This window comes from Gossypium arboreum, chromosome 10, assembly GCF_025698485.1.
Source record: "Gossypium arboreum isolate Shixiya-1 chromosome 10, ASM2569848v2, whole genome shotgun sequence".
NCBI classification, from domain to species: Eukaryota; Viridiplantae; Streptophyta; class Magnoliopsida; order Malvales; family Malvaceae; genus Gossypium; species Gossypium arboreum.
In genome coordinates this window covers 18133247-18153441 of record NC_069079.1, presented here as the reverse complement: position 1 = coordinate 18153441, position 20195 = coordinate 18133247, and the positions used below count along the sequence as shown (strand labels likewise).

General features: G+C 30.3%; 1 protein-coding gene across 1 annotated transcript; it reads left to right on the top strand.

The window, feature by feature from the left end:
- The first annotated feature begins 16244 nt into the window (after positions 1-16244).
- Positions 16245-19668, top strand: LOC108458228 (protein RMD5 homolog). The gene is made up of 3 exons (XM_017757542.2): positions 16245-16395; positions 16836-16880; positions 18240-19668. Exon 3 carries the CDS (start codon positions 18295-18297, stop codon positions 19438-19440), a length of 1146 nt encoding a protein of 381 aa, XP_017613031.1. The 5' UTR covers positions 16245-16395; positions 16836-16880; positions 18240-18294; the 3' UTR covers positions 19441-19668.
- Positions 19669-20195: the final 527 nt, after the last annotated feature.

Genomic DNA, 20195 nt, shown 5'->3' with positions numbered 1-20195 from the left:
TTGCATTTTCGAAACTCGTTTTTCCAATAAGGATCCCTTTGATCCACATAACTAGGCTTTAACTTGTCTACAACCACTCTGCTTCCTCGCTTCAGAACTTTGAAAGGGCCCCTACGTTCTTGTGAAACCAATGGTAAGTCAAAATGTAAAACACTACCACAGTGTTCGAGATTTAACTCGCTTGTAGCATTTACTCAGTTTGACTGTCCAGTTTGCATCACCACTTTCCCAAAGTCTGATGCACAACCCACATTTCCAATAGGTGGTAGCTCCTCCAATGATTCAACAGAAATGAGCCTCATTAATCTTAGCTTCAAAGTTTGCATCATTACTTTTCCCCCTAATTCCGATGTATAACTCACCTCTTCCTTGGGCGAAAGCCTCTCAATGACTCAACAAGCTCCGTCGCTTTCACCAAATTGAGCCTCATTAGTCCAATAGTCAATGTTTGAATCGCTACTTTTCCCCCTAAGTCCAATGCACACCTCACCTTTTCATTAGGTGGAACCCCCTTCGACGACTCAACAAGCTTGGTTGTTGCCTTTCTTTTGACTACGAATAACTTAGATTGCTCTAGACAGTTCCGCAACTCATGTGGACCACAACACAAGAAGCATTTCACTCAATTCCTCTTGTTCCTCTTTGCCCACTTGGCTTCGACACCCCTTGCGCCCAAACCAAGTCTCTTAGGCGCTTTGTCTGACCCATCATCCCCTCTGATGACAGACTTCTTTGGATAGTTCTGCAACCTATGTGAACCATGACACAAGAAGCACTCAACTAACTTCTTCTCGCTCTCTTTGGCCTTCTTGACCTTACCTTCTGGCTTGTCATTTCTAGAAAACATGGATCACTTCAAACATATCTTCAATATATGGGAACCATCACAAAGGAAGCATATCATCTTGCTCTTCTTTTCTTTCAGGTTGTTAGGTACATTACCACTATTTCCGTTGCCATTATTTTCCTCGTGGTCCCTCCACATACACCTCTTTCCTCAGACTCAGAAGAATCAAGCTTCTCTTTCTTTAGACCCAGCTTGACTACAAACTCTGCTACCTTTATGGCTTTCAACAACTCTTGGGCACCTCCATGTTCCAATTCTTGTTTGATCCACGACTTTAACACATTCTTGAAGGAAAGAAACGCCTTATTTTCGTTCACATCTGAAATTTGGAGCATGAGTTCCCTAAACTCTCAAACATACTCCCCAACTGTGCCTCTTTGCATAAGCCGTGGCGACATTTCCCGAGCTTCCTCCTCAACATATTCCGAGTAAAATTGTCCTTTCAACTCATGCTAGAACTCTTCCCAAATTCCATTTCACTATGTATTTTATTTGTGGACCTACTCCGCTACCATAAAAATGTAAAATCAATAAGAAACATGGTAGCAACATTTACCTTAATAATATCGACCATGATGCCTTTGGAACCCATCTTAAATTTGAGAAAATAATACTAAACTTATTAAAATAATAATAAAAATTCCACTTGTAGTTTGAAATAATCTAAAAAATGAGTGTTATTTATATTACACTTTATATATTTTGACATTATGACATGTTTTTTAGAATGTGAGATTATGAGACGGTATAAATGTTTCAAATCCGAATGAGGTAATCTTAATATGTATTTGGTTTGTTAGGTAACATTCCACAATGTAATCTCACATAAAGGAATATAAGATAATCCCAATACCATCAATCCCTTAAATTATTTTAGATTTTGAGCGAATTTGAAATTTTAGAAAAATTACCCTTTTATTTTTATTCTTTTAATAAGTATTGTCCATTTTTCTAAAATAAAATTTAAGTCAAATTAAAAAAGTCTCTTTTTTTTCCTTATAATGAAACATAAATGTCATACTTTAAAAATATAATTATTAAATTTAATCTAAAGATTTATTTATTAGTATATTACTTATGATTATAATATGATTTATAAGTTTGTTTCAACATCATATATGTACTTATCAATCTATAAGTTGTAATAAAAACAAGAATTATCATAATTTTATGAAAATTGAGACTAAAAATTATTAAAAGAACTAAACTTATTAAGAATACAAATTATATATAACAAAGAAAATTTATGAAAATGTCCTTTTAGATAACATTCTATCAACCAAACACCAAAATCTTTAAGAAAATGTCTTTTTAGATAACATTCTATCAACCAAACACCAAAATCTTACCTTCTAAATAAGTGACAATAGTATTTCAGAAAAATAAGTAATAAACTTTCCAAACTTTTCTTCCATACATTTGGTCAAAATTACTAGAGGTAATCAAGCCCTTTTGTTTAATTTTTCATAGGGAGTTTGATTAAGCTAACTTATGTATTGATTTCGTTAATTCTTTAGTATACATTAAGTTACCATTAAAGAAATTGTTAGATTTAAAACTTAAAGATGATGGGTAGCTCAATTCGAAGCTTAAACTATATAAGATTATGTTAATGGGTAGTGAAATGAGCTTAGATTTACAAATTAAATTATATAATTAAGCTTAAACTATTTAAGATTATGTTAATGGGTAGCTCAATTCGAAGCTTAAACTATGTAAGATTATGTTAAGCATAATAGCATTAACAAAATAACACAAATCCATCATTGGAATTTCATATCATTACATAGTCATTATCAAATTGATGTCAAACGGTGTATACGCATAGGATGATACAAATGATGCAATGCAAAAGTTCCTACCTAACCATCCGCTACACACCACGAGTTCCCTAGAACCCGTATACCAAACTCCAGTACAGCAATGCAGATAATCTACCAAAATCTATGTAGACAAGCTACCAGTAACTGTAATGCAAATAAACTACCAATATATGTAGACAAGCTGTGTAATATCCTGATTTTGGGCCTAGTCAGAATAGTGGTTTCGAGACCACAAATTTGAGATAGAAATAATTTTTTTTATAATTATTTTGAGGTCTATGATATGATTGCATGATTGTATGAAAATTTCGTGAAGAAATTCTATGCATAAAGTGCTTAATTTGAAATTAGGGACTAAATTGAATAAATTGTAAAACTTGTGTTCTAGAAGCATTTTGCATAAAATTGAATTAGATTATTAATTAGAGGTCCTTACAGAGCAATTTGACCAATTTGTAAGTCTATGGACAAAAACTGGACATGGATGAAATTTTTGAAAAGTTTAGTAGTAAGGGCATTTTGGTCATTTAGATATTAAATGAAATTATGTAGTATAGGAAGTTGTAGATAAAACGAAATAAAAACGAGGTATCGAGACCTAGAATTCATAAACCGAGCCATAAATATTTTTAGAAATATTTATAGAGTGTAAATAAGTTAGTATTAAAGTTTCGTCAAGAAATTTTAAGGTTTCGGTAATTAATTAGGTGAAAAGGACTAAATTGAACTAAGTGCAAAATTTGTGATATGTGATTAAATAGCTTAAGTATTTAAAAAGATGGATTTAAAGAGCAATTAGACCCAAAGGTTAATGGCTGGACGGTTTGGGTATGAAATAAGCAAGAAAACAATGTGAACAAGGGGCAAAATTGGAAATAGCATAAAAGTTAGTAATTAAATAATGATGTAATTGAAAAATCTAGACATTTTCTTCATCTTTCTCAGCCAGAAACGCCGTAGCAGGTCTCTTATGCTGGTTTTTCATATTTTTGTACCATGTAAGTTAAATTTTTACTTTTTCTTAGTAATTTTTATGTTTTTGTGACTTTTACAATTAGGTCCAATAATCTAATTCATTAGTTTTTGATTTGGTGGATGAAATTGGAAGTTCCCCTGGCTGAGTAAGGGCAGTTTATGATGAATTATTATGAAATTGAAGTTCTAATTTCATATTAAGGTTGTTTTATTAAGTTATTTTGATAGAAAATGGTATTTAGGACCTAATTGTGAAAACAATTGTGAATTAGATGTTGGTGTTGAAATTCAGAATATCAAAGGTTGTGAAATAGTTTATAATGATAAAATAAAGTGTTAATTGAGAAAAATTAGTTCAATTTATGGGTGAATTGAGTAGGGACTAAATTGTAAAAACTGTAAATTTTCGGGTAAAAGTGCAATTTCAAAATTTGAACAGCATAAATTGTGAAGTGAAATAGAAATCAAATAAATGCTAATGAGTAGAAATAATTTATATTATAGATCAAGAGAAAGCGAGATTCAAGTCGTGATCGAGGGAAAAATAAAGTTTACGAGGAATAAGCTCGATTGCTAATATTTTATATCGAGGTAAGTTCATATGATTTTAATAATGCAATGTGTAATTTAATGTTTTGAAATGAAAATTTCATGAATGATATAGTATATTATTGCATATAAAATGTCATTAAACTGTGATAATTGTAAAATGATATTTGAATAAAAGTACAAATTAAATGGAACAACGGACTTGAGTACTTTCATTCAGTGGCTAAGACGAATTGACGGAAAAGACCATGGTTGGACCATGGCAGCATGTGAAATGTGATTTCCGTATAAGACCATAGCTGGGCTATGGCTTCGGAGAAATGTGATATGTGCTTCCGTATAAGACCATATCCGGGATATGGCATCGGTGTGATATGTGCTCTCAGTATAAGACCATATCGGGATATGGCATCGATGTGATATGTGATCCGTGTAAGACCATGGCTGGGCTATGGCCTCGGTATGTGATATATGACTATGTGCAAGACCATAGTTTTACTATGGCATTGTGATAATGAGGTACTCAATTCCGTAATCGTTCCCTAATTTGATTATGAACGAAAATATAAAATGGCCCGAAAAGATTAAGAATTGGCGAATACTATGAAAATGACACGATTTGGAATAAGTTCTTGATACTTGATGACATTGAGATTATGGATCTATGCTTATGAAGCATAACTATGTGTTCTTACCATGATGGATGAAATGATATTGTATGGATTTAGTGAATAATAGTGGTGAATGAATAAATATGGCCTTGGCAGTTTTGGGTTACTGCAGTAGTGTATATTTTGAAATTCACCATAAATTGTGGAAATTGAGTTAAGGGCTGAATAAAATATGAGATTAAAGCCTGATGAGTTTAGTTTCATATAGAGGAAACGGTGCATGCAATTGGATTTTATGTTATAAGATATTTAAATTGTTGTGAGATAGAGTTTGAATGATTCGAGATCCCCTGTTCTGATTTTAGAAAATCATTAGAAATTGTACAAAAATAATTATGAGTTTTAATTTATATATTTAAAATCCTTATCGAGTCTATTTTCAAGAGGGATAGACAGGAACATCATCCAAGTCCCGAATTATGAGATAAATAGTTTTTAGTGAAGAGAGATCAGAACTGTTGGACAGCAAAACAGGGGAAACTTTAATGAATAAACTGTACTAAATGGCTGAACCAAAATTCTGGAAATTTTATGGCAGAAAGGTATATGAATCTAGTTTCAAGGAAAATTAACGGAACTTAATTTGAAGTTCCGTAGCTCCAGAAATAAATTATTTAGTAAATGTATCTCGATAAAACAGTTTAATTTGAGTATGTATAATTGTACAATTGTGGTGTTTTATCTTAAAAGCATGTTGGTAATTGCTTATTAATTTCATATGGACTTACTAAGCATTTATGCTTACTCCTCCTTTTCATTCCTTGTAGTTTTGATAAGCCAGCTCGGAAATCGAACGCGTCGGAGGCCCACTCACACTATCCGTATACCATCATGGCGTAATGGCTTGTATATTTTGAGTATGGCATGTATAGCATTATAATCATTTTGTATATATGGTCTTATGATATGGATATTGAGTGGTATGGAAATGTTTGGTAATGATTAGCCATTGGAATGGCTAATCATGATCATATTTGGTGTTATATATGCTAAATTGCTAGCTAATCCATGGAAACCATGAAATAGGCAAAATTTACCATAAAATAGATCCAGACAGCAGCAGTGATGTGAGTTTGAAAAATCATTAAAAATAGTAGAGATACAATTAGATGATGAATAAAATATGGAATTGAAGAATTATTAGTCTATTTTCATATGGATGGAACAAAACAGGTATATGAGTTATATTTTATGAGAAGTTTAAATTTTTGTGAAATAGGGCCAGAGCGATTTCTGGATCCCCTATTCTGACTTTGGAAATTCACCATAAATTGTACAATGATAATTAGAAGTTATGCTTTATATATATAGATTCTTTATTGAGTCTAGTTTTATTAGACACAAACGGCATAGTCATTGAAACTCTGTACAGGGAGATATCTGATTCGTAATACACAGAGGTCAGAGTACTCAAACCCTAAAACAGGGGAGACTTTAACTAATAAACTGTACTAATTGGCCCGACCAAAAATTAAAAAAAAAAATCAGTAGATAGATATATGAGTCTAGTTTAAGGAAAAATTTACAGAATTTGATTTCGAGTTTCGGAACTCAAGATATGAATTTTTAAGCAACTATGACGCAGTTGGACAGCTTGTCCGAATTTGTTTAAGTGCTCAAATAAGTTTAGTAATGCCTCGTGCTCGACTCCGGCGACGGTCTCGGGTAAGGGGGCATTACAAGCTGCCAAAAAAATGTGATAAATCACCCAATCTCCTTAAATTTCCGATGCATCGCACTAACAACAATATTGAGAACTTTAAATGTTGTCAGATCTCCATGGAACTCCTCTGTTAACCATAAATACCCACCCCATGCAGATACAAAATGGCATACAATCAGAGAGCAGCTCATGCTATTAATATCAATACTGGTACAATGGCATGCTTAACATGCATATTAATATTCAATGTTAGTGTATGCTTTGCACACTTTCATTTAACAATAACATTGGCATTCATACATGCTTTCAGTAACATATTCAATTTCAAATTTGCATATAGTCAATCAACCCATTTAACAATCTCACTGGTATGTGACATATAATACAATCAAGTCATACGAGTATATAGTTAACCAGTGTCGCAGCATGTCGAACGTTACGTATGCATCTATTAACCAATATTCACTATATATTATCATTTCAAAATGTCACAACCAGCATTCAACAATCCATAACCATGGCATCCAAACAGGCAATCATAAATAGCAATTTCGCATACAAACAATCCCGATAAGGGGCCTAAACACTAGGTCAATATTTTAGGATACGTACCTTGCTCCGCACCTTTTATTTCTCTTATTAGGCCATTCGACTATGCCCAACCAAAAAATCATTTTTTTATCAAATTATATTTTAAATTATTAATTTGCAACCAATTATGTAACGTTAGGACCCACATCTTATTACACAATTCGCAACACTAAGCCGTAAAAATCCGCGCTTTCACACTAATGCCTTAAATGTGCCTAAATCCAATTTACATCACTAAACATGTTAAAATACGGTTGAAACCAGCCTTGAAACACCCTTAAGGGTTCATCCAAAACAATGCTATAATAGTGAATCCTTGGATTCACTATAACGGGCAAACTTACACTAAACAACGCCAAGCGAGATTGTGAATAGGTTTCGGCTTTACTGCTGATCCGGGATGTTACGACCAGCACCTACGAGTAATTTTATATAAAAAAAATAAGTAGCTAAAATAATTAATAAATCATTAGAATAATCGGCCAAATCCGCACCTTTAAATGAAATTAATACGACACTAAATCTCACTAGTTTCTGCGCTTACACTACCTGTTAACTACTTCCAAATTGTCAAATGAAGGGGATCGAATACATCTAAAAATGACACAATTAAATGCTTATGAGAGGAGTGGAATAAAAAATTTATTTGCTGGAAAGAGGCGGCAAAAGATAAAATAACAGCCCCAAAAATGTTATTTAAAAGGGTGGCACACCACCATGGATGGCACATAAGGGGATACTTTAGGGTAGCACAAAGAAGGGATTAAGGGGATGATTAGAGATTGTATAAGACTTGAAAATAGGGAAAAGAAGGCTATGAATAGTAGGTTAAATCAGTACTTTATGGACATAAAACGACAACCACAAAAGGAGTTTTAAAGGGCGACAAACACCCCCAATGGCGGCAGCTTAAGAGGCTGCCATGTGTAGTCTTTAGGGAACGTGTAAGGGCTGAAGGGAGGCTATTTTTTAACAGAAAAACAACACCAAAATTTCATAATTAAATCAGTAATAAAATGGCAGTAAAAAAGAAGAGAAAACGACACTTACACAATGAGAAGGAAAGGGTGGCAAATGGTGATTTTAATGGTAGCAATATGGTTATTTTTAAGTGATAAAAACAACGGATTAGAGGCTGGAAAATAAATGAAAAAACAGCAGCAAAAAGATGAAGAAAACGATCAACAAACCACCTCCAAGGGAAGAGAAGCAGATGGCAAATAGGGGGTTGATGGGGATGGCACAATAAAGGAGAAGAGAGAAAAAAATAAAGTTTTGGGAGAGGGAGAAGTATTGGATGGCGGAAATAGAAAAGAATGAATAAAGGTTGATCAAAATAATAATAAAAATGACTTTTAACCCTAGGTTTACTAGGTGGGACGACAATAATTAAGGAACAATGAGCAAAAATAGCAAAATCACAACAACATGCGAGGGAAGAAATTCGAACTCGAGTCTTTAAGCCAATTTCACTGTCTCCTTATTTTCTCATAACTATTAAGCCAATAACTCATTCTTAAAATATTTACGAGCTTATAATTAAAGTCAAAATGTGACAACTCTTTGTCCACTAACTCAATTTCTTCTAACCCGATTTTTGGGATGTGACAGATAGTGGCTCATTGGAACATTTCGATGATTTTTCCCTTCAATGCATTTCATTGTTATTTCCTCATATTATACTTTTTTTAGTTGAGTCTATTGTGGGCTCCTGACTCAAAAAAAAGATAATTGGTAAGTGATTAAAGAATCTTGAGAAAGAGAGATATGTGATTAATGAAATAAGTGTTAAAAAAAGATAAGTTATAAGTGGAATAAGTAGTGAGAGCATTATCATATCTAAACACATTATACCAAAAATAAATTGACATATTATAGTGCATTAATAAACTTAAGCCATCTTAGATAAAGAGCTAGTGATATTAATTCAATTTATAATGCTTGATTAAAATTATGATTCATACGAGTACTTACTAAGCTTAAACGTGTTGTTTTTAACGCTTGGTGTGTAGATAGTACTCAAGAGAAAAAGAGCTCGAATAAGCTAGATGGATCACATCTCATCTTCAATAAGGTATGGATTATGAAGTTAAATTATAGAATTATAATGGCATGTATATAGGTGTATAGTTAGTATTTTAAGTGATATAAATGTTATCATGAAAGTGAAATTCAAATGGAATTTGTTTGAGCATTGAGTGGATAATTGTTATAGGGTGAACATATGATGTTTTGGTTGAAAAATTAAAGTATTTTAAGGTTGGAAAATGTTCATGAATGAATGGAAATAAATCAAGAATATTTTGACATGTTTTAGAAGTGTTTTATGCTTGTTTTAGGCTCCCATGCATCTAAGTATCGCACCCTAGTCTATAGGTATCGGTACCTAGAAGTCAATAGTAAAGAATGTACAGTAAAACCCAGAGGTGCTGATACCTAAGGTCTAGGTACCACACCCCTCTATCCCAAATGCCCTGTTTGGGCAATTTTGCTCCGAAAGGGTCCCGAACGAGCCCCTATAGCAACTGAACTTTAAAGGAGGCCCTAAAATATTTAAAATGCCTTAAATGATCTTAAAAGGTCTAAAAAGATCAAAAGAACTTGAACTAAGAATTTGGATTCAAAGTAGAGTGCTTGACCTAAAATGTAGCATTCCTTGCTTGAATCTAGATACGAGCACGGATAAAGGGTCTTACATCGCAACTCTGTACAAATTTATTCCTTTTAAAAAATTAAATTGATGACATAATTTTTCAAAACATATTCTATATACCAAAAGCAAAATTTAATAATATATTTCTCAAAGTAATCACATAATTTGATTTAAGTATAGAAAAATATGACACTTGGATAATTCGAATTATGCATTATAAATTTAAAATAATACTACCATGCTTAACCCATTTTGATAAAATATGATGAAAATTATCTTCTATCCAATAAATAAAAAAGAACATTTAAGATTTTTTTTTCTTTGAAAATTAAGCACTAAAGGAACGTTGAGTCCTTTACTTAGTCTATTGAATCGATACTTGAGTAACGACTTTCACAAATCACCTTGTGATATAAATGTGACAGCTTATACCCGACTTAGTTGTTGGATCCGAATATAAAATGTCACATTTCGTTGCTGAAGCAACTTACTTTTCCATTTTTTTTGAAAAGGAAACATAATCGTAAAATTATTTTATAAAAATTTCGGCAGCATTTCTGCCTATTTTACATAAAACCCCTTTCAAAATTTAGATTTTCACAAAATATTCACATTCAAATTATCTCCCAAATCAATTCCCAGCACTACAAGTTCTCAAAATATATCAATAAACTAGATTTCTATGTTTTACTATTTTATCAAAACATTAGTTATAAAATACTAGCTAAGAAAACATAATGAAAATATTTAAATTCAATTTATGATATAATATTATATATTTATAAGCCTAGGTACATGCCATTTACATCAACTATAAAGTACTCTTCACCAACATTGTTTGAGCTAAACTTCGGTTCTTCGGATGCTGCTGGAACAATCTAACGAATCTAATTACCTAAGCACGGAAACATAAACAAAACGTACTCTGAGCAATTTTTTTGCTCAGTGGTGCTAATATCATATAAATCATTACATAAGTTTTGGACACAAATTAATTGATAGAAATAAACTAAAACATGATTATAAATATCATTAATAACATCACAATAAAAGAAAATTTTAATATTAATAAATTTTAATATTTTGATATTGACAAATTGAATAAAGGAAAAAAGTTTTTTAATTAAAGTCAAAATCGCGTTATTAATTTAATTTGCACAATATGGAAATTCAAATAAATTCAAGTTTTGTTTTTGCTTTTTTTTCAACTTAGACCACGTACTAAAGTTTAGACTCATAACTAGATATACGAATTCGCCACCCCGAGTTGTTCTAGAACGATGGCTATCAAAGTAGTCCACGACCCTTTGAGAATTAGGACTGCCCATGACCCTTTGGGAATTGAGGCTAACAATAATAACAACTGACTGACTTGGCCTTTTCTCCCTCGACCCTTTGGGAATTGGGGAGATCTAAATTTTTTGGCATAAAGACTTTATGGCATGCCAACTATATCAGATTTAGTCTAACTTAGTGAAACGGGGTAAAAACCAAATTTCATAATTCATTTCAATTCTATTTTCATATAATTCTCATTTCAATTCTGTTTCATATTCAAATCACATATCGCCTAATGTAAAACAGGCTTCCAATTTGAAACATATTAAATATTTTCTTTCTCAATCATCTAAAATCATAATACTCAAATCCAAATCATAACCATGAATTCGCTAATTTAGTCTTATGAAAAATATAGTAATCATCTCGAAACATAATTTTATAAATATTAACTAAATTATTCAAGCTTATCCAAAACTCATAAAATAAATATAACTAGTCATATTAAGTTAGATATTCTAAAGCTTTATGTAATGAAAATAAGATATTAGCACAAACCGAAGTTTTAATCGCTTTACTCATTTTCTTCGTCTTTCTCCTTCAAGATGTTTGCTTTGTTATTTGCTACAATACGAGCAATTCAATACAAAACAATATCATTTATCCATTCTAAAATTAAAACTAATAAAAATAAACTTAAATATGCATGATTATTCATATTGACAACTTAAGTTTTCTAGTCCGAAATTCGCATATCTTTTGACTCGATTATCCGTTTTCAATTCCGTCTTCACCAGAGTACTCACTGCTTCACAAGCTATCATTTAGCACCAATATTACACAAGGTGGCCAATGTTCTCTATTTCCCCTTTAACATGGCCAAATATATTAAATAAACTTTTCATCCATTTTTGTTTCTTTTTCAAACTTCTAACAAGCTAGAACTCATCTTCTAATAATTTCCTACCCAAAAATATATCTATTTCACTTAAGTTTTCTAAGCTTCCATCAATGTCTTTTAATGGCAACTTCCAAAGTACTTGATAAAATTAAAAACTATTGGTATATATATAAAGCAAGCTTCAAAGATTTAAAATCTTTAAAAAAAATTGAAGAAAAATCATATCTTACACTTGAATTTGAAAGAAAATGATTGCAAGAAATTTTTTTCTTTCTTTCCCCCTTATTTGACGTGAAAAAGAAAGAAATATGAGAAAACACCTTACTCTCTTTTACCTTTCTCTCTTTTTCTTTTTATTAAAAGTCATCAGGAAATTATTGATTTTTTTAAGTAATGAAAAATTGTCATTAAATCCTTTCCATCAAAATAAAAATAGGATAATTGCACTTTAGTCTTTATACTTTTCTAACTTATTCAATTTAATCTCTAAACTCGATACTGAATTTTTAACTTAACCTTATAATCCTACTAATAATCTTTTATGTTTTCATGTCTAACGATTTTCTTTAAAACGATCACAATTTCTTATACTACTATATATTTATAGATCATTTATTCAAGGACTTCTACTATAAATATACTTTTTTTAAGTGGGGATATTACAATAAAATTTAAGAGTGAAACTTGAAAATAAGAATTGGATCAATAAATTAGAAGTTTAAAAGTTAGGAATTTTGTTGCAATCCTAAAACATTTTGGTTTTGACGATTCTCCAAACACATTAAGATACAATATAATAATAAATTACATACGGAAAATATAAAGTTAGAATCAAGGATAATTCTTAATTAACAAAATTACAATTTTAAATAAATTTCTTACTCTTTTTACCTTAAAAGTAAGTAAAAAATTAATAATATACCTAATATATAATAAAATTTAATAAATTAATAAAACTAAACTTAGTATGGTTTTCACCTAAACAATATATATTTGGATCGAAAATATTTTTAAAACAATTAAAATCTAAATTTTAAAATTCTAAACTATAAACTTCGTCATTATTTGGTTTATTTGAAGTTGTTTAGACTTACAATTTATTTGATATTTCGACAATGTAAAAAATAAATTTAAGATTAAATGTGATATTAAAACTTAAAATTTTCAAATCTTCAAAATTGGTGACCAAAAACCTAAGTATCAAAAGTCAATACATAAAAAATTATCACAATTTGCTCATATTTTTTGGGTTAATAGTTCAAGTAGCCTCCTTTAGAGTCGTATTTCTTAGCACAGGAGTCACATAATTGAGTTAATAATATCAAGGGAGCGTTCTCCTTTGTGGTGGAAAAGCCAAAAATGCTTTTCCACTGCAAAAGCAATGGATAACACTTGACTTTTAGACTTAAAAGTGCATAGTTAAAAATTGAAATGTAGATGCTTTTAGTTTTTACGTTTAAAAATGAAATTATTAAAATACTCTTTATTTATATTAATTTTCTTTTTTATAATTGGAAAAGGGGAATGGGGTTGCTTGGGATCGAACCCTAGCTCTTATGCCTACAAGTATCAAAATACCATTATTTATATTAACTATTTAAAAGGTAAATAAAAATTAAATTAAATTATAATTTATGTATCATTATATTAAATTATTTAAATATCAATTATTATTATATTTAAATTTTAAAAATATTTTATATGTCATTAATTTTACAGATAATTTATATTAATTATTTAAAAGGTATTTAAAATTTATAATTCATGTATGATTATGTTAAATTATTTAAATATCATATAACTTTTTTTCTTTTTCTTTTTTAACTTTTCACTATTATGTTTGAAAATGATATTTTAACCTTTAGCAGCAATTTTTTATAGCAATGACAAACACTTAAAATTAATAAGACTAAACTACTAAAATAGTCATTTTTGTTTACCTTAGGTTACATTTTGGTCACCTAGGTTTGAAATGTTACGTTTTAGTCACTTATGTTATCGTGTTGTAACATTTTAGTCATTGAGCCGTTAACTGACATTAGGGGTGTAAGATAAGATGACATAGCACGTTAGATAATCATTTAAAACAAAAATTTTAGGCTAATTTATACAATTAGTCCCTGTATTTTTTTTGAGCAATTTAATTTTTTTTTATGTTCTTTTAACTTTATTTTTTTCTTTATTTTTCATTCTCTTCTGCTTCTCCCTTTGTTTTCCTCCCTTCTCCATTTCTTTTAACGTAGTTATTTTATGTTTTTTATTTGTTAAAACTAGTACCTATTCTTTTTTTTTTGAACAATTTAATCTTTTCAAGTGAGGCAAGCTTGTGAACTAATTTTAACAAGTGAAAAATATAGAAAAATTACGTTAAAAGAAATGTAGAAGAAAGGAAAATAGGGGAGAAGCAGAAGAGAATGGAAAATAAAGAAAAAAATAAATTTAAAAGAACAAAAAAGAAAAAAATTAAATTGCTCAAAATGAAAAAATACAAGGACCAATTGTAAAATTTAACCTAAATGTTTGTTTGAAATGATAATTTAACATGTCACGTCAGCTTAACGTTATACCGTTAATAGTAATTAATGACTTAGTGACTCAAATAAAAATGCACGCTTCACAAAAAAACATTTAGATTTCGAAATAAATAATCATCTAAAGATGAATTTCTTTTGTGTTATAATTGACTAATTGAAATTATCAAAATCCGACAAAATTCGAAATTCAAACTAATTTGGGTCCATTTGTTTACATGTAAAAAGTTTTACGGAAAATATTTTCTGTATTTTCCTGTGTTTGTTTCACAGAAAATAGTTTGGTCAACGGAAAATGACTTACAAATCAAGGTAAAATAAACCCTTTTTTCCTGTAAAATGACTTACTATTTTGAAAAGCGTAATTCATTTTCCGAAAAAGAGCTCATCTATAGACAATTTTATTTTTTATAAAAATTAACTTAAATTAAGCTTAATATTATTATATTGATAATAAATTTTATTTTTTAAAAATATTTAAAATATTATATTTTTCAATATTATTAAACATACATATTTAATTATTTATATTTAATCATATAATAAATTATTAATATAAAAATACAATTTATTATTTTAATAAATTATTTAATATTCAATTTTATTTTAATAATAAATTTTAAAAATAATAATTTTAAATAATATTATTCACATATTATTAAAAATATTTAATATTAATATTTTATAATAAATATTTATTACAATTATAAATATATTAATAATAAATGTTTTGTAGTATAAAAGTTAAAATACATCATAAGTCTATGTACACTTCATGATTTGTAATTTAGTCTCTGTACTTTTATTTTCAAGAATTTAGTCACTTTACTTTTCAAATTTGAAAATTAAGTCCAATTGTTGACATCGTTAATTTTTTTGGTCAATTTTGTTGATGTCACATTTTTAAATAAGAAATACTCACTTAATAGTCATGTAATTAAAAATAACCTTGTAATGAATCTGAATTTAACATAATATTTTTAATATATGCAAAAACAATGTAAAATATAAAATCATAGATAAAAATAAATTTAATTAAACAATGAAAAAATAAGAAAATCTCAAATGTATGTTTATTTAATTGAAAACAACTTTTATAAAATATTTTTAAGAAATTAACCAAATAACAGAAAATATTTTATACAAATTCCTCTAAACATTAGAAACTATTAAATTTTTTAAAAAGTAAATTATTTTCTAAAATAATTTTCAGTAAAATAAATAGAGCTTTAAATTATGAAAGTCAAAGAAAATTTGAATAAAAAAAAGCGTGTTACCAACCCTCCCATTTACAACCAATTAATTAGGTTAGGTTTGTTATTTTATATTTAGATTTAATTAATTAATTGGATTGAGTTGTTTTATATTTTATTAATTGATTGGGTAATTTAATTTAATTGAGTTGAGTTATTTTATATATATATTTTTATATTTAGAGTTAGTAGTTATTCCTCTTAATAATGTTATCTTTAAGATTTAAACTTAGATCATTTCCTTTAGAGTTTAATATATTTTATCATTACATCCAATTACTTGTTGGTAATTGATTAGATAATTTAATTGACTTGAATTATTTTATATTTATTATCTTTATAATTTCTTTTTGAAAGTTTACTTTTTAAGCTTGTTATTTGATTTAACCCACTTCCTGATCTCCCCTGTTTAGCACCGACTCGCCGCTAAAGAGAATCTTGAATCTCCCAATGTATAGCCCAAGGGCCAGGATACATGATCCAGTCCACAAATGTCAAAATTCCATAAATACCCTCAATTCTTTAACGGGATAACAAGTAAAGAATAACGTAAAACGGCTAAGCCCTTTTCAGCCATTTCCTCCCCTTTACTCCTCCCTCACAGGGCGTCTACTTCCCCACCAAGGCTTTCCCTTCACTGATTCGATCCTCCGCAAATTCGTACGGTCTTCCATTTCTTTCTTTTAAAAAGAAACTATCATTCTAATTTCATTTTTTTCTTAAATTAATTTTTTATTTACTTTTTAATTTCCTCTCATTTACCTTAATTTTTTCTTCATTCTTGTGTGCCTAGATGAAATAATCATGAATTTATCGATGTGTTTTTTTTTTTTTTGAACTTTGACGCTTTAGTTTTCCCGATTGATTTGTCACTCGATTTCATTTAAATTTTGTTTTAATTGTTTCTTCGTCTGGTTAAATTGTTGATATGGCTCAGGTGAAATTTTTTAGTTACATTGGTGATATTAATATGATTGAAACCGTTTTGGCCTACATTCTGAACTTAAATTTATAGCTTTGAATCATGCATTGAATGTAATTCGTGTTGTAATTTTCAGATTGATTTGAACATTGAATTTTGATTATTAATTTTGTTGCAGGAATCATATTTCCAGTCTTACTGTTCTCGCCGAAGTTTAATATCGGTAATTTGAGATTTATCTGTTTCTGTTTCGATTGCCTTTCTTTTTACATTTGTTAATTCTGATTTGGTTTTTTGCGCAGTTTTGTAGCTATTTTTGGTTAGCTTCTTCTTAGAAGAGTTTTTTCGTTCTATCACATGAATTATATGAAATGCCACTTTGAAATAGATTGTTGATATTAAGTTGTAATTTTGATTATCATAAGCTTTGGTTCATAAGAAGTTCAATACACGGACAAGTACTTTAACCTCGTTGGAAATTAACTTATTTGATATATACCATGCAAACCTGTAGACCACTCTCATCTTCAATGTTGATACTAATTTGTTTGCGCTGAGACTCAGATTTGTCTTCTCGACTTTGTTTCTGTTTATGTTTGGTAGGACTAGGACGGATGGAGATGGGGAAGGATGGAAAATATTTTAATCCAATGGCTGAGATTAGAACTTCTTCCTTTGTCCACCCTTCCAACCAAATGAAGTATAAAAGTCTAAAATAATATGGAATATGTAAATCAACAAACTAGGCTTTTTCCCAACATGTATGTGGGGTTGGCTATACGATATATATTTCACCGCTATACTTATTCAAGACTGTGGTCTCAGTAAGCTTGTTGAAATTGAAGTTCTTCTTCTTCCTTTTATTCATTTGTTTATCTTTTGTGATTTCTACTGCATCCTTCTTGGCCTCATTCCCCTGTCTTGAAATTGGTTTCTGTTGTTAAAATCATATCTTTCCATTTGGGTATATTGAAGTATTCACAGATCTAAACTACCTTAAATCTGTTTTTTCCTCATTTTGTACTCAATGCTTCTGCAGTTGCGGAATTGATTTAAACACTTTTTAGCATGTGATCTTTCCTTGTGCCAAAGCTATATGTCTAGTTTTATGGATTTTAAGTTAATAGACTAAAAACTCTTCCAAATGTATTTAGACTAGTCCTATTCTTATTAAGCTTTCAGTTTTGCTCTCCTATTTAACTATAATAGTGAATTGAGCATATGCTCTATGTTGGTCTTGAAGCCAATTCATTGTGATATGCATTTTCTAGAATTAGTACCATTTTATGCAAACCTATCTTTTCTAATGCATTTGAGATTGTACCAAATGAAAAACCATGCAACTGTGGAGTTATCTTTCCTCCCATATATTCTGCACTTTCCTCCTCTTCCCAAGTTTATTTGAACATGTACTTTACCTTTCAGGCTGTTCATGCCTTTGCTGTGCCGGCATGAGTTGCATTTGTGAATATGTTAGCTGCATTTTTTAGGTCTTAATAATTCTTTTTTTGCTGCCACATATATTAAGTTCTTTGAAATTAGAATTTTTCACTGATACAAATTCTTAATTGCTTTTTTGCAGGTACTCTTGTAGCAAGATTCTAATATAACAATTGATACAGTGGATAGAAGTAAAAATGGAATTGCATAGCCTGAAAGATTCATTTGATCGCGTTGCAAAGAAGCGAAAGGTGTCCTATTCTAAAACACATGAAGTTACAGACCTGATTGTTCAGGAAATCAGTAACGCAATCAAGGTGATGCAGTCAAGCACCCTTGAATATCAATCAGAACTAGCTGAATTGAAGAAAAAGTTACAGGAAGTTTCTCCACTCAATCAGCTAGAAGGTGCCCAAAAGGAACTGAATATAGCACTGATAAAGTATCCGAAAGCTCTTGAGAAAGTCTTTAATCCTGATATATCCAAGGCTTATCGAAATATTGAATTTGATTCCCCTATAGTTAACCAAATAATTGCCAGCCATTTCTACAGGCAAGGGCTGTTTGAGGTTGGTAATTGTTTCATAACTGAGGCTCAGGATGCAGAAGCTGCTGTTGCTATGAGATCACTTTTCCAGGAACTTTATCAAATGCTCGAAGCCATGAAGAGTCGGAACCTGGAGCCAGCCCTGAAATGGGCAGCTGCGAACTCTAATAAACTGAAGGAAAATGGTTCGGACCTTCAGCTGAGAATCCATCATTTGCAGTTTGTGAAAATATTACAAAAGGGAAGCAGAGATGAAGCACTCAAGTACGCAAGAACCAACTTTGCTTCTTTTGCCGGAAACCATATGGCTGAAATCCAGAAACTCATGGGGTGCCTCTTGTATTCTGATAGACTTCATGAGTCCCCATATGCTCATTTATTATCGCCAACCAATTGGGATACAGTAACCAATGAACTAACCAGGCAGTTCTGCAATCTTCTGGGGCAATCATACGAGAGCCCATTGAGTGCCACAATAGCGGCAGGAATTCAAGGCTTGCCTCCTCTTCTCAAGTTTATGACTGTTATGGTAGGGAAGAAGCACGAATGGCAATCAATGAATCAGTTACCCGTGCCGGTAGAGTTAGACAAGGAGTTCCAATTTCATTCAGTATTTGTCTGCCCTGTAACCAAGGAGCAATCAACTGACGATAACCCACCAATGCTTATGTCGTGTGGTCATGTGCTGTGCAAACAGTCTATCAACAAGATGTCAAAGAATGGCTCGAAAACTTTCAAGTGCCCATACTGTCCAACTGATATTGATTCGACGCAATGCAGGCAGCTGATTTTCTGATGTAAAACCCAAATATAGTCATGAGGTTATATTAAAAAAAAAAAAAGTTTCCTTTACTGAATTGATAGTCTGGAGAGCTAGTAATTGGTGCGATGTGGCGGATGTGAAATGATGGCAATGCAGGTCACTGGTCAGTGATGGTGTTAGTGTTTGTTGATGAAGTTGTTGTAAATAGACGTTCTTTCCCACATTCATGCTGGTAATAGGAAAACCAAGTTGCTTTATAAATTTCTCCAAAGGAAATGGAAGATAATGATTAGGTCATATCAAAATGATACCTAAATCATTAGTAGTGTGTATACACACGTACATAATGTATATATATATAAAAGATATTAGCATCTCTGTTTTCCTTGTTCTCTTCATAGTACTTCTATGTTGTGTGTTGCTTTTGCTCTCTTTTTCTTCTGTGTTCGTCTTTAGACTTCCATCTTTTTCTGTTTAGTTTTCCCTTGAAAGTTTAATTTTTTATTTTCCAACTTTTGAGATTTACTCTCAATTCCGGGAAAGCTAAGGAAAAGAAACAAAAGATTTAAATATGCCAAACGTATCTGTATTCTTTTTAAATTTAAAATTTAATTTCCCTTTATTAAAGGCATTAAGTTCTTATATTTTTTATTTAAAAATTTTAGTTTCTCCATCTAATTTTGCCACTAAAATTAATGGTGTCGAAGTTTAAAACCTTTTTAGCACATTTACAGTATTTTGTTAATTTAATCATTACAATATTTTTTGCATATTTTAAATAAAAATCA

Bases quoted from the DNA above. Each gene is read 5' to 3' on its own strand.
- LOC108458228 (XM_017757542.2), top strand. From the start codon at position 18,295: ATGGAATTGCATAGCCTGAAAGATTCATTTGATCGCGTTGCAAAGAAG.